The sequence below is a fragment of the Melospiza georgiana genome, chromosome Z (genome assembly GCF_028018845.1).
Source record: "Melospiza georgiana isolate bMelGeo1 chromosome Z, bMelGeo1.pri, whole genome shotgun sequence".
NCBI classification, from domain to species: domain Eukaryota; kingdom Metazoa; phylum Chordata; class Aves; order Passeriformes; family Passerellidae; genus Melospiza; species Melospiza georgiana.
Genome location: NC_080465.1, coordinates 42,077,611 through 42,091,290, shown reverse-complemented (window position 1 = coordinate 42,091,290; position 13,680 = coordinate 42,077,611). Strand labels below are relative to the sequence as shown.

At 37.5% G+C, this 13,680-nt stretch overlaps 1 protein-coding gene across 1 annotated transcript in view; it reads right to left on the bottom strand.

Annotated features, from left to right (window-relative positions):
- SV2C (synaptic vesicle glycoprotein 2C) overlaps positions 1 to 13,680 on the bottom strand; it is a 106,106-nt gene that overhangs the window by 73,531 nt on the left and 18,895 nt on the right. The window contains exon 2 of the mRNA XM_058043458.1: positions 6,193 to 6,896. Coding sequence (XP_057899441.1) covers positions 6,193 to 6,772 — 580 coding nt within the window. The 5' untranslated portion in view covers positions 6,773 to 6,896. The remainder of the gene's footprint in view (positions 1 to 6,192; positions 6,897 to 13,680) is intronic.

Genomic DNA, 13,680 nt, shown 5'->3' with positions numbered 1-13,680 from the left:
ACAATGTTATACACAGATAACTGTTTACCTCAGCAGTAGGCTTACTGCGATGTAAGGACAGTTTTGTGACAATGTGTTAAAATTCAAACCTCTTAACCAGCAAAAAATCACACTAGGCATGTAGATACATGAATATTTAAAAAATACTCCCATCAAACTCATGTTGTACAGCCCTTTATTCACCACCATTTGGTCACATGCTTCCAGCTTTCTGCCAGATCTCAGGAGAAGAACAAGTAATTAAAGCTATATGATTTTGCCTAAATTAATTTAGACCCTGGTGTGTGTTTGAAACAGCAAGCCTATGTCCAATCCATGAGTTCTAACCCTCACTTCCATTAAAAGCTTATTGAAGTGCAACAGCTGCAGCTTGTGTTTTAGTCATAGGTAGGAGAAAGTATCATACATTTGCAGACAACTAATCGGAAAAATTTTGGTTGGGAGAGACTTTTGAAGAGCTTTATTCTGACCTCTGCTAAAAGCACAGTTGCCCTCAGAGTAAGATAAGGCTTCAGGCCTTCAGTCAGCTTTTCAAAATTTCCCAAACATCCCACAGCTTCTCTATGCAACATTCCCAGTGGTTGACCACCTCACTCCAAACTTTCTTCATTGTACCAGATGATCCCCAATTGCAACTTCTGATCTTTGCGCTCCTTTGAGAAAAATCTTAATTCACCTTCACAGTAGTTTCTCTCAATTTTGTTGCCAAATAGTACAGACAGATTCACCTCAGACCTCTTTCCTCCATGCTACCAAACACCGGGTCCATACCTCTTGTATGCTGTGTATTCTACTTCTCTTGTGACATTACTGGCTCTCTACTAAATTTGCCTGCATTTGTTAATTTCTCCTTTTCAGGTGGCTCCACAACAGGACAGAGAATCCAACATGTGGGCTTACTGTGTTGAGAACAGAAAGTAATCACTCCCCTCTGCTTACTGGTCACTTTTGCCAATGCACCTGCAAGGCACTGCTGTCCTATGTCCACTAGCTTCCTACTAAAAGACACAAATCCTTCTGCAGAGCTGTTTTCTCCCCAGCATTTTAGTGACTACCTCCTACGAGTGACTTGGGTTATTCTGTCCCAATGGAAGGACTTATATTTGTCTTTGCTAAGTTTGAAGGAAAGTATTTTTTGAATATAAAGTTGTTGAAAATGATCATTGCAAAACCAGAATCAAATTAAATAGCAAGGATCTGGCAATCCAGTACTTCTCTAAACTAAGAGGTGGAAAAATTCAGAGATCATTTGGTATTCTTAGCAGAGCTTATAAGCTCATTACATCAGCTACCAAGCCTCTGGAGAGCACTTCTTCTCATGTAAAGAGAAAGAACTGTGTGGATTAAAGTTATGCTGGTTATGTTTGGTAGGTTTCAAGACAGAGTAGGCATGGGAAGCACTGTTACTAAAGCAGCTAATATGCAAGTTAGTAATCAATGCAGAATTGGTAGGCTGTTGTCCCAGGCTGAGAGCTGCTTTTGCCCACAATAATTAGTCATGTCAATTATATTCTTCTTTCTACAAATACTACAAAAAATTGATAATTAAATTCAGAAAATAACAAAAAAACCCCTTAGGTCAAGGCATTATGTGACACTAAATGTGAGGTTTCAGAAAATAATTTTATTTCCACGGTAAGCTGTTTGTTGCTGTTCATATTCACAGTATCTGCATTATCAGTCCAGTGATTTACCACAATACTTGCATTTTTTAGAAGGAAGAAAATGTCTGTAGGCTGGCTCATCAGCAAACAATGTCTTTTACATATAAAAATTATTTCTAAGTTTGTTACAGTACTGTCTCTGAATCTGTATCAAAGTCTTGACTAATACCTAGATTAACACAATGGTAAGACAGGACAGAGTCAAAGACTATTCAACCTCCAGAGATCATTCAGTCTAAATTTCTTATAGAGGATCATGTAGGAATTCAAAAGAGACCAGGGAGACTATTGGAAATCAGTGAGAAGCAATTGGCCTCTGTAAAAGATGTCCTAATGGTACACATGCAAAAAATAAAAATAAAAGATTCTAAAATAATCACTAAATCCTGAGATGTTGAGATTTTTTTTCTGCTATTGAGATAGACGGGCCTCTGAGCAACCTGACTTAGTTAAAGCTGTCCCTGCATATTGCAGGGGGTTTGGATTGCATGACATTTTAAAGGTCCCTTCCAACTCAAACTATTCTATGATTCCATGAAAAGTACAAAAAAAGAACAGAGATATCCATCTGAAAAAGGTGCCAACTGATGCTGTGAGGAGTGGCCTCAAGACCAGCTGAGCAGGAGTCAGCCTGTATGTGCTGCCACCAAGGGTGACAGCAGTGCAGCTGTCAGGGATCCTACACACAAGGGTGAGCCCCTACAGGTCCCATGGGAGAACCAGCGACAGCACAGTCAGAAGGAGCATTCAGGCAGCCTGAACAGACACTCCTGGGAAAGACTAGCTTTGCCTAGCTTAGGAAAAACATTATTTCAGTATCTCAGGTGCAGAGATGCTGAGGAAAGAAAAAACCATAATAAGAATTTTACATTAAAACAAAGCAAAACCAGCAGCAACAACAATGATAACAACAACAAAAACCACCAACAACAACAAAATCCCCCCCAAAAATTGAAACAAAACAAAACAACACAACAACAACAACAACAACAAAAAAAACCCCACAATAAAACTTAAGAGCAATCTGAATGCAAAGACAGAGAAAAACTAAATAGAAAAGTATACCCAAATCAGAGCCCAGAGAATTAACCTAAGATCAGTCTGTTTCTGACTGATGAAATTAAAGAGGTAAGATGCAAGCAGGAAAAGTGTTAAAACAACGTCTTTAGGCCTGAGCCCACAACCTGTCTCACGAAGGTACAGTCTTGTCCCAGTGGTGCCAGAACCCAAGAGGCCAGTGTGAATCCACTTAAATGGAGGAGTTAGCAAGTACAGCCAAGTTATATATACATCAAGGACACCTTTCTCTCATGCTTTGTGACGTGTCACTATAATGTTGAATAATTTAAGCTAGTCAACTGCCCTCTTCTTAAGAAAACCACTTACTCGAGATGAAAAAGTATTGGTTTATTATTGAATTCAAAAGACAACTTGAGGCTAGTTCATGGCACCAGCACATTTGTTATGTGACTTTATAGGCTCTGAGACATAGCTGGTGATCAATAAACAGTGATTTCAAGCTCATGCAAGGGTCAATATGGAAGGATTTTGGGAAACTGTCCTTGCGAAAGTGAATTTTGGAAAAATAAAAGATGGAACAGGGAGGGTCAATAAATATTGTCACATGTTTTTAATTAGCTCAAGTTTCCTAGTAAAATGTCATGGCATGATATATGAGAAATTAGTTTTTACAACTAAATCAATGAATGCTTTTTCAAAGAGAAATTAAGATGCTCTTAGTGTGCCTTTTGACAGTCTAGAAAATTGCCTGAAAAATAAATACTGTATAAGTGTACTGATTTTACCTTGTAACTCTTAACATTAGTCCTGTGACTTTAATATTCTAGCAATGTCAGAATCCTCTGAATTATGGAATTCTAATAATGAGAAAAAGAATTATGCCTGTCTGGAAGACCTCAGTTAGGATGTAATTATAAGGTGAAATCACAAGTGCAAAAAAATTGAAATGCATGGTTGTGAGGGCTCAGTTGTGACAACATGAAAAAGCTTTCACTGAGTATTCACTGGTACAACAAATATTTTGTATCAGTGGAATTAAGGTTATGCTGTCTGCAAGCAGTATATCTACTCTGTTTATAAGCCATATGCACATTAGTGTGCTGATGACTTGCAGCTTATGATACATTTTTAGTAACAATGGGCAAGAAATATATTTTTGGTGAAATTATTGCTAAAGCAGTCACGTGTTGCAATGCCCTCAATACACACTGGGAAAGAAATTGCTTATCACTGTTCTTTCCTGCTTTTGTATGTTAATCTTTTAGTACACAATTATTTGTTAGTACCACAACAGAGAGGCTAGTTTTATATTATTGCAATAGGAAGATATATTATGATTTCTATATTTTAGGCATGAGAATACATTGCTTGCACAGCTGAGTTTTCCAGAGCTGTTACCTTAATTTTGTCAATAAGCTTCATTTATACACACACACACACACACACACACACACACACACAAATACTTGTAACTATAATGTGTTTATCAGCTTCTGTACTGAATTTAGTTAAATACTTACAGACTTATTCCAGTACATCTCAAGACAGCATCATAAGAACTCTAGTGACAGGGAAATCTTCATCCTTCTTGACATGGGTCAGACCCCAACAGGTGGATGTGAGTAATCACGGCCCCTGTTACTCTGGAGACAATACTCCCCACTCCCCGTTCCAAACACCTCCATAATATTTAATGTAGTTGTTTAGAAAGAATACTATTTGTAGAAACTACAATGTAATATTAATTAATTGGAGATTGGGGGTTACCCTCACATTTTATCACCCTGGAGAACAAAGACAATTTTGACTCTTTCATTTGTTGAGCAGGGTGCATATGGTAAAACAGGCAGGTTTATCAGTAATTAAAAATGGGGGTGAGAAAAATAACTTTTGTTCCAGCAATATAAAAATTATAAAAATTATAAAAATTATAAAAATTGAGGTGTAGATTCTAAAGATAGTAAAGTAGATTTTAAAGTCAGCTGCCAAGGACTAGATGAAAAAATCATGTTAAAAAAGCAAATTGGGCATTCACTACTTTTCTAAGATGCATTGTATGTTAGTATTGGCACAGACTCATTGATATTTATCTAGTGATACAGGTTTGCATTATCTTTGTTTCTCATCCTTTAAGAAGTAGACTTGAATGCTCGCAAGTCCAACCATGACACATACTATGCTGGCATTTAATGTAAACAAGCAATAAAAAACAAATTATGTGTATTCAGCATATAAACTTTTTAACCATTAAAACTGCAATAATTTATTTCCTTCCATTTTAAGTTTAATCACTGCACTACAGGGAAAGTAGTTCCAATAACAAATGATCAAACAGCAAAGAATAATGCAAAGGACACAGTTATCTGAGAACTCCTCATCTGTTGTAACTGTGGGAGACTGCAGTCCACAGTATTGAAACCCACAGACCCTCAGTGCTGGTATCAGTATGTCAGGAAACTGAGCAAAGCCAAAATGAGATCTGTTGCAACATAAACATCTGCTGCAAAAATGGAGGGTGCAAGCAGAACATCTGCTGCAAAGCAAAGGCTTTTAAATGTCTTGTATATCCTCCTTTTCTCCAATCTTCAGGCCCAAGTAACTAATTTACACATATACATTTCATTGCCTGCTTTGTCCCCATTGCCCATCTCCCCTCTTCCTTGGGATACCATTTCTACAACTCTTCTCCAGCCCTGCCCCATGAGAGCCTTGTTTTACCTTCTGTGCCCAGGCATGTCCAGGGAAGACAGCATGGACCTGATTGCAGCACTGCTGCTTTACCAAGCCACACAAAGCTGGCTCAGACTGCCTGTTTACCACACCACAGGAGGGAACAGGCAAGGGGATGGGACACAGCCTATCCCCATCCACAGAATGGACACAACAAGCACACCTCAGGCTCTTGTTCATTCTTCTGTCACCCTGACCCTAAGTAAACAGTATTCTCTTTGGATGGCTGGAGAACAGTCACTGGCATAAAAGGACTAAAAACAAAAAGAGTGAAAGGCTGCAATAGATAGCCTTTTCACTGGAATTTTTTTCATTTTCTAGATTTAATTTCACCTTATCATTTCAAAGGTTCATGTGTGAAAATGTTGCCATACAGTTGTATCATCTGCTCTTTATTACACCTTTATAATTTCAACAGGACTCCAATTCTCCATCTGTGGGCTGGTTTTGTGGTTTTACTTTTTTTTAGATTAGCTCATTTGGACATCTATTCTTGTATACAAGAACGAAATTTGTCCCTCTCCTTATTAAGTTTCACAGTGTGGTCTTTCTCTTTAGCGATTTATTTACTGACTGACTAAGAAAACAATAATCTAAAAATAAAACTACAATATTAATTAAATTCTTAATACATACAGTTAATTTTAATTTAAATAATTGTATTTATATTCAAGACAAATCTCTTTTTATAAAAGCTTCTCTGATGACATATACATACTTAGTCTTACTGTAAGCAAATCTTTTAATAGCAAAAAGATAGAATGAAGACTTTACTTACCAAGCCATCCTGATCCAGAATTGGGTATACACATATCTGTTTCAGCACTGGGCAACACAAATCCAACCACAAATACTTCAACCCCATCAGCCATTAGGGCCATTCCTAGCACAAAGAAGAGGGCCCACTGGAAACGACCATGGCCACATTCTTGTATTATCAATTCATATTGCTGTGCCAGCTCTTCTTCATCAGCTTTCCTCTCTGTTTCCAGTTCATGACGATCCTTGTATTCATCACGCATAGACTGACTTAAGGCTGCCATGTCATCCTTACCCTGCCCCATGTTGGGGATTCCCTGATACTCTCCTTCATAAATTTCATCATCTTCATCATGTCCTTCAGTTGCTTCACTTGATCCTTCGTCATCATTAGCTTCTACACCGTAACTTCCTCCTTGGCCATAGTAATCATCATCATCTTCCTCATCCTGGAATCGACTGTAGGACCTCTGTGTGTAGCCATCCTGGGCTTTGTCAACTGCTTTATTAACTTTTTTCACTGCTTGCCTCTTCACCTCTTTAGCAATATCTTTGGCCCCTTTCACTAGTGAAGTCCTGTCTTTGTAGGTGTCCTCCATCCTGTGTCAAAGAAGGACTGCTTTTAGGCTGCAAAAGTACCTGCCAAATATTGTTTGGAATGTCTACTGGGTGTTGGACATCAGTGGAAAAAGCCCAAGTACAAGTGAAGCTGTAATATTCAACCTGTAAAATATAAGAGAAAAAAGTTTATACTTTGCTATTTTTAGATGCCTCTTCACACTGGTACAGAGTCATCCCAATCTTTATTTAAGCACTGGACGTCAGAATAGAGGGCTTCAAATATAAAAGCCTGCATTTTCTTGAGAGATACAAATACCACAGGTTATAAGGAAAACATGCAAAAGATAAATTTAATATCACTATCAGAGAATCTTCAGAATTCAATTTTTTACTGTCTAGTCTTGGATAGCAGGTTTTATTCTGAAAGAAATCAAGCAATTCCATGCATCATACATCAGATTGACTCTGTCTGCAATAGCCTTTCTCATTTGAACTCCCTGTTTTGTAGGAAAGGGCTACAAACACTAATCTTTCTCTCAGTGAGGTACCATGAAATATCTCTCTAGCCTTCTATTTAACACAAATCCTGTAGAAAGTTAGTATTCCCCCAAACTGTACCAGTGTCTCAAAGCTGACTGGATTTGGCCAGTGCATTCACAGGGCATTCACACCGAGTCTTAGCAACATGAAAGCCCACCCTAAAAAATTCCGTGTGGGGAGCTGTGTGGGCAGAAGTGGTGGCACTTAAGCACTTTGGAGATTCCCAATACCTCAGTCATGGACAGACACATTCCTTTCTTCGCTATCTATACTCGCAGTAGGGTCAGAGGGGAGCAACTGTGTATTATCAGCTAATGCATCTCCCAGGGTTAGTCCAGCATGAGCTCCCAATAACCAAGCTGCATGAAAGCACCAAGACATTTCCCCCAGCTCTTCTCCCTGCTCCCCTGCTGTATCTTTCAATCTCATGCAGCCCCGAATGCAGACACAATGAGTCAAGAGCAGTTTGCTTATTAGAGTGAAGACTAACCACTCCCTTCTCCTCTGTGTGGTTTTCAGGCATATCTACAAGACAATTTGCTCAACACACATCTGCACTATCACTAGGGGCGGGAGAAAGAAATGACACCAGCGTGCAAGCATACAGAAGGAAGAAATGCAGGATCATTTTTTTGCAACAGTCTGTAGTTAGCACAGCTAAAATCAATTACAAAATTGCGTCATTACTCACGTGTCTAAAGTGTGTGTGTGTGCATGTGTGTGTGCGCATGAGTGAATCTGGACACTGCAACAGATTGTACAAGCCTCCCCCCTGGGAGAAAGCAAGCTACAGTTTTTTAGCAGTGCTTCTAAGAAAACACGGCCTGCTTCCAGCTTGGGGAAAAGGTTATTTTTAACCATGATCATTTTAATGATCTATTTTCCAGCATTACCTCAGAAAAACTGCAGTAATGCAACTAAGGAGGCAGTGAGATATGATGCAGGAGTAAAAATAGATGGAAATTTCTGAAACTAATCTTATTACCTTTCTAAAGCAGTGTGAACTGCCCTCAGAGCTGCATGGGAGACCAAAGAATGGCTTTAAGAAGTTGTCCTTTATTCATTCTATTGCATATACTGTCTCCAGAAGTATACTCCAGACATGAGTTTTAGGGCTGATAGTGTTTTGAGGGATAGGAAAAACTACAGACTGCATCAAATAAACTAAGGATGTGATGTACTTCTGATACAAGAAAATGAAGGCTACAATCACATTGACATGACTTTAGAAGCTAAAAGATATTTCCCTAGCTTTTTAATAATAGAAATTCACCTATAGTAAAAAAAGTCTTTATTTTTAGTATCTTCCTCTGGATTAATTTCATACACTTTGACTGTTTCTTGGAGAAATCAAATGTGATGGCACTATTCAACTATTAATGGGAACTGAAACATTTACTGGAAGAGAAATGCAGCCTTCAAAAAGTCCTGATGTAATATTTATGACTTCAAACTGTAGCCTTACTTTAGGTATATGATGATCCTTTTAAGTAGGTCATCCTGGTGAATCTTTTATGCCAAGGCAGTTTCTCTAATTAGAGCTTTTTCTCTAATTAGAGTTTTCAAGGTGCTCAGTCGAAGTTGTCTTCCTAGCTAGGAGTATCTACTAGCTGTTAGTGAACATGTATCAAAACATTCATGGATTTGCTGAAGTCTTCTACAAATACTTTCAAGAACTCCATGAAATACTAACAGGTACTTTTCTAACTGTTAATGAGTACTGTGTATTCCTAGATTTTAGATAATTTTACAGTGTCCATGCAACACATTTAACCTAATTCCTCTCATTCTCAGACTGATATTTGTTTCTTTTTGTTTGTCCAGCTAGGGTTTTCACTTGTTAAATTCCCCATTACTAAAGGGCGCGTATGGGTGTGTGTGTGTACATATATATACACACACACATATATATGTATGTATCTATATGTGTGTCTGTGTGTGTCTGTGTGTGTGTGTGTATGTACATGTATATCTTGAAGAAAGTAGGAATTTAGGAATACCAAATGAACAAAGAGTCTAAGAGCCAACACTGGTACAACCATGCTTTACCCTTCTGCAGTACACCTACCCCATGATTTCAACAGACTAAAGAAAAATCAAATTTGAAAAAGTAACTGAACTTACCCTGCAGTTTGTGATAAACCAGGTACATCAACAAGGAATTTCACCTGCTCATACTCACTAAAATTATGATGACCCTGTCATCAAAAAACATGCAGACAGACAAAGCAAAATTTCTGTCTGGGCAGAAATCAGAAATGTCTCTCTATCTTGCTGAAGTTTCCAAGCAAAATGCTTAATCTGAACACTGTTTTTTAAAACAGATTTGCTTTCTCAATGAATTGAAATCCGTGCCTTAAGGTGATAAGTACAAAGAGGAATAATTTACAGCCCATGCATGATAGCTTCCCACCCTTTCAATTATGTTGGACTGATTACTACAAGTAAGTAACTGGAAAGTCTGAAAGAGTAAGGATTAATGATTACCTGAGTAGCATAAAGCAGCAAAAGCAGAGATGACAGTTTAGCTATACACTCTTCTTTGTACCAACCAATTCAGCCAATATATTCACTGATTTTCACTAAAGCAAACACCATATTCCTATTCAATTCCTTCAGCTAAAACAAAAAAAAAATCCCAGGAAACTACTGTTTCTGCCAGAAACAGAAATACTCCTTCAGGAAACACCTTTTAAAAAAAACCAGTCTTTAAAAACACTCAAAGATGCATACACAAAATAAAAATCAAAGCATCCTTTTGCTCTAATATTTATTCTTTTCCACTATGTTACATTCACAGATTTCAGTATACTTGGCATTCTGTATAGATTGTGATACATCTGAAATAAAGATTGGACATAAGAAACTAAATCAGTGAGATCCTTTAAAGGTATAAATCTATGACAAGTCAGAAAACTCACTCCCACAAAGACTCAGATCTTTGCTTAATATAGGCTGTGAGAAGACTCACTGGGTACTCCAAAAAGTGGTATTAACTATACGAATATAGGATAATAAAATCTTCAGAACAGATCTGGAAGTCACACTCAAATGTGCATTTCACACATCATAACTACTTCCAATTTTACTACCTTGTCAAATTATTTTATATCCCAGGTTAAATGGGGCACCTGAACTATGTTAATTCACATACAGAAGATGCTATTGTCTTGAAAGTGTTCACAGTAATTAAGAAAATAAAACAACCCACACTTGAATTCACCAGGATACCTGCAAACTTCCTCCTCATCTCTTAATGTGCAAAGCCTTCTGTTTATTTTTCCAGGGTAGTATTTACTTCAGTATAACCTAATAAAGAATAGAATCCTCAATAAAGGGTATTTATTTATAGAAGTATTAAGTTATTTAAAATAAACAAGAGCTGGCATCAAAGCTGGTGTGAAGCAGATTCATTTTGGGTAGTGCTAGCAGATTAAAAGCTATGTTTCTGTATTTTAAGCAAATTTTCTTTCTCTCATGTTGAGAGATGAGAGGCTGCACTCTTCCAGCTCAAGCTGCAGTAGACAGAACTGTGTACAATATTGCAAAGCTGCAGTGCCACCACCAGTGACTGTCCCCAACACTCTCCCTGCCTGGATGGTATTTTCACCACTGGTCCTGTACCAGCACTTTTCACTGCATCCTCTCCGCAGGCACAACAGACGTGTGCAAGATGAGCATGGGAATTCATTTACCTAGTACACATCAATGATCCCAAGCTCAGCAGAAACAGGGTCTTTATGGTACATTGCAATCTCCTTTTTCCCATTTTACTATTTTCCTTTCTCATTAAACCTGCAGATAACTGTTTCTGCACCATATGCTCTACCTGCCCAATTCTTCTTAAACTACTTAACAAATTAGAACAAAACTATTAAACTATTTAACTGATTAGAACAAAACAAGTTGAATTGCTTTTAGCTTGTTTTTACTTGAAATTTCAGAAAAAAAGAACATGTTTGCCTGAAAGTAAAATGTTTGAGGACATCTGCCTTTAACAAAAAATAACTCTAATAATTCTTCCCTTATAGTGCTTTTGATCATAGGCCTGGTTCTTCCCCACTTACATCTGGATATATAAGCAATGAAACCAGGATCTGCAAAAGCTCTCCTTTAAGCAGTACTAACTGGAAAGCTAACAGTATGATGAAATCAGACCACGTAAGACAATGGAATCACAAATCTAGGACAAAAGCTATTAACTCTGTCCAGTGAAAATCAGGAAATCTTAACTGAATAATCTCTGATAAAAATGCAGTAATATTGTAAAAACAAATTCTCCAAGAAAGGCAGAGTGGAAAATTATAGGTACAAAGTTAGGAGGTGGGACATTCTTCACTTTATACTTCCACTATATTAGTCCTCCATGCTGTACTTCTATGCTCTAAATACCTTTCAAAGAGTATCCTGAAGAAAGCTGATACAATGCTGATAAGTTTTATGAGCACTACCATCCTAATGCTGACACAGTCATGTCTAATTCATCTCACTCTTTATCAGTCTTCTAAACCCCTTTGATCCACAGTTCCACCTAAGGTCACAGTCTGGAGTAAGGTTCATCTATGCTCCAACCTCTCTTATCAAGCCTTTTTCATGCTTTCTTTTGACATACAAAAAAGGTTCAATATTAACAGCAAAAGAATTATTGAAGAGAAAATAGATATTACCTACTCTCTGGTTGTAATAACAATGTCTAATTCCTTAGAACTAGACTCAGTTCAATGCACCCCTAACAGGCTAGACTGAGTTCCAAACCTGAAATAGCCATATCTACTAATTAAATTATTAGTAGGAACAAAAATTAAAATATTATTAGGAACAAAACTGTCAAGACCCTACAGTGGAATGAAACTTTCCTTCATTTTTTATGTAATCAAGAGCTGGCTTTCCTAGGAGAAGGTGACTGAACAAAGCTTAGGACATGTTTTGAGATGTCTTGTTGTCTTTCCCACAGTAAACTGTAAACAGAGATTAGCATATACAAGAAAATTTTGTTAGTCCAAAGTCTTTAGGGTTTTGGGTGGTTTTTTTTTTTTGTTGTTGTTGTTTTTTGTTTTGTTTTGTTTTTTTTTTTTTGAAATCTAATGCTTCCTGGTCGTTTTCTCTTACAGTACATAAATACCAGAGTTTTGATTGATTTTGTCAGTTTTGCAGTCAATCTAATCACTATTTGGCTACTTCAAGCTTCTACATGCTTTTACCTGGCAAACACTAAAAAAGAAATCATTTCTTTAAAGACAAGGTGGGATCATTGTGGTTTTCCAACATTGTGGTTTCAATTTGTTCTTTGAATACTGTGCTTCCTGTGGAGTTCTTCAGTGAAGAAGTGCTCCCTTCCAGTCACTTTGCTATTCACCCAAAGCACATATTACTTCCAGGATCTGTATTGGGTGGTGGTTAACACAAGCTGAATGCGCCATCTTGTTCAACAAGAATTGGCAAGAATAAAACATCATCCAGCCTAAATGACGTAAGTTAAGTTTCATCAGTAAAATTTAATGAGATTTCATACTCTACCCACATTACCTGAATGACTACCCAAATCTTAGGAAAGTTGAAATTTCATTATTGATAAAACCTTTTTTTTAGCCAAACATGTTCAAACATATCTCTGCACTTTTAAGGTGCCTTAAAAGTAGAAAAAAAATGCAAAAGAAAATTGTTTCCTCTGAAGCCAAGGGCCATCTCCCTTCTCATACCTACTTCTCCTGAAAATTTGCTTTCATCATCAGTGCTTCCAATGTATTTTGTACTTTTTAGTTGTCAGAATCACAGTGGAAAGCATCATCCTGCATTTCAATAATGAAGGAACAGCACAAAGCAGTTGGACAAGCAAGTTTTCATTGCTCAGTGTTAGCAATAAAAAAACCACAACCCTCTACCAAAAGCGCACCAACTCGCAATTTCTGTCTTGTATCTGCCATTGTCATGTTTGCTGCTATACAGAAAGCAGACAAGTCTTCTCTGAAATAAAGGCCCACCAGCAGTCATGAATCATTTGAGATCAAAAGAAAGCAGAAAAAAATTCCACTCACAAGGAAGAGGGAAACCTGGGGAAAGATATCTATTAAAAAACCGTATTTTAAAAACACCAAGACTGAAGTTTTAAGAAGAACAGCCAAGGAGATCTATCCTGGAAGTAAAATAGAAAATAATGCCCTGTGGAAATTCTCCAGGGAATAAATTCTGCAAATGCAACAGGACAAGTCTCAACCACCGAAGGAGCCATTTCTGAAATTGCTTTGCACAAAGCTGTAATGTACAGGTACTTTGAAACAGCAACTGTACAAATACTAGACTGACAGATGCCACAGAATAGCACTGGAGCTTAGGGAAAACTTGGGAAGGTTGAAGGGCATCTTGTAGGGCACGCTGTATTACAAGCTGGAATTACGTGTCTTTCCTG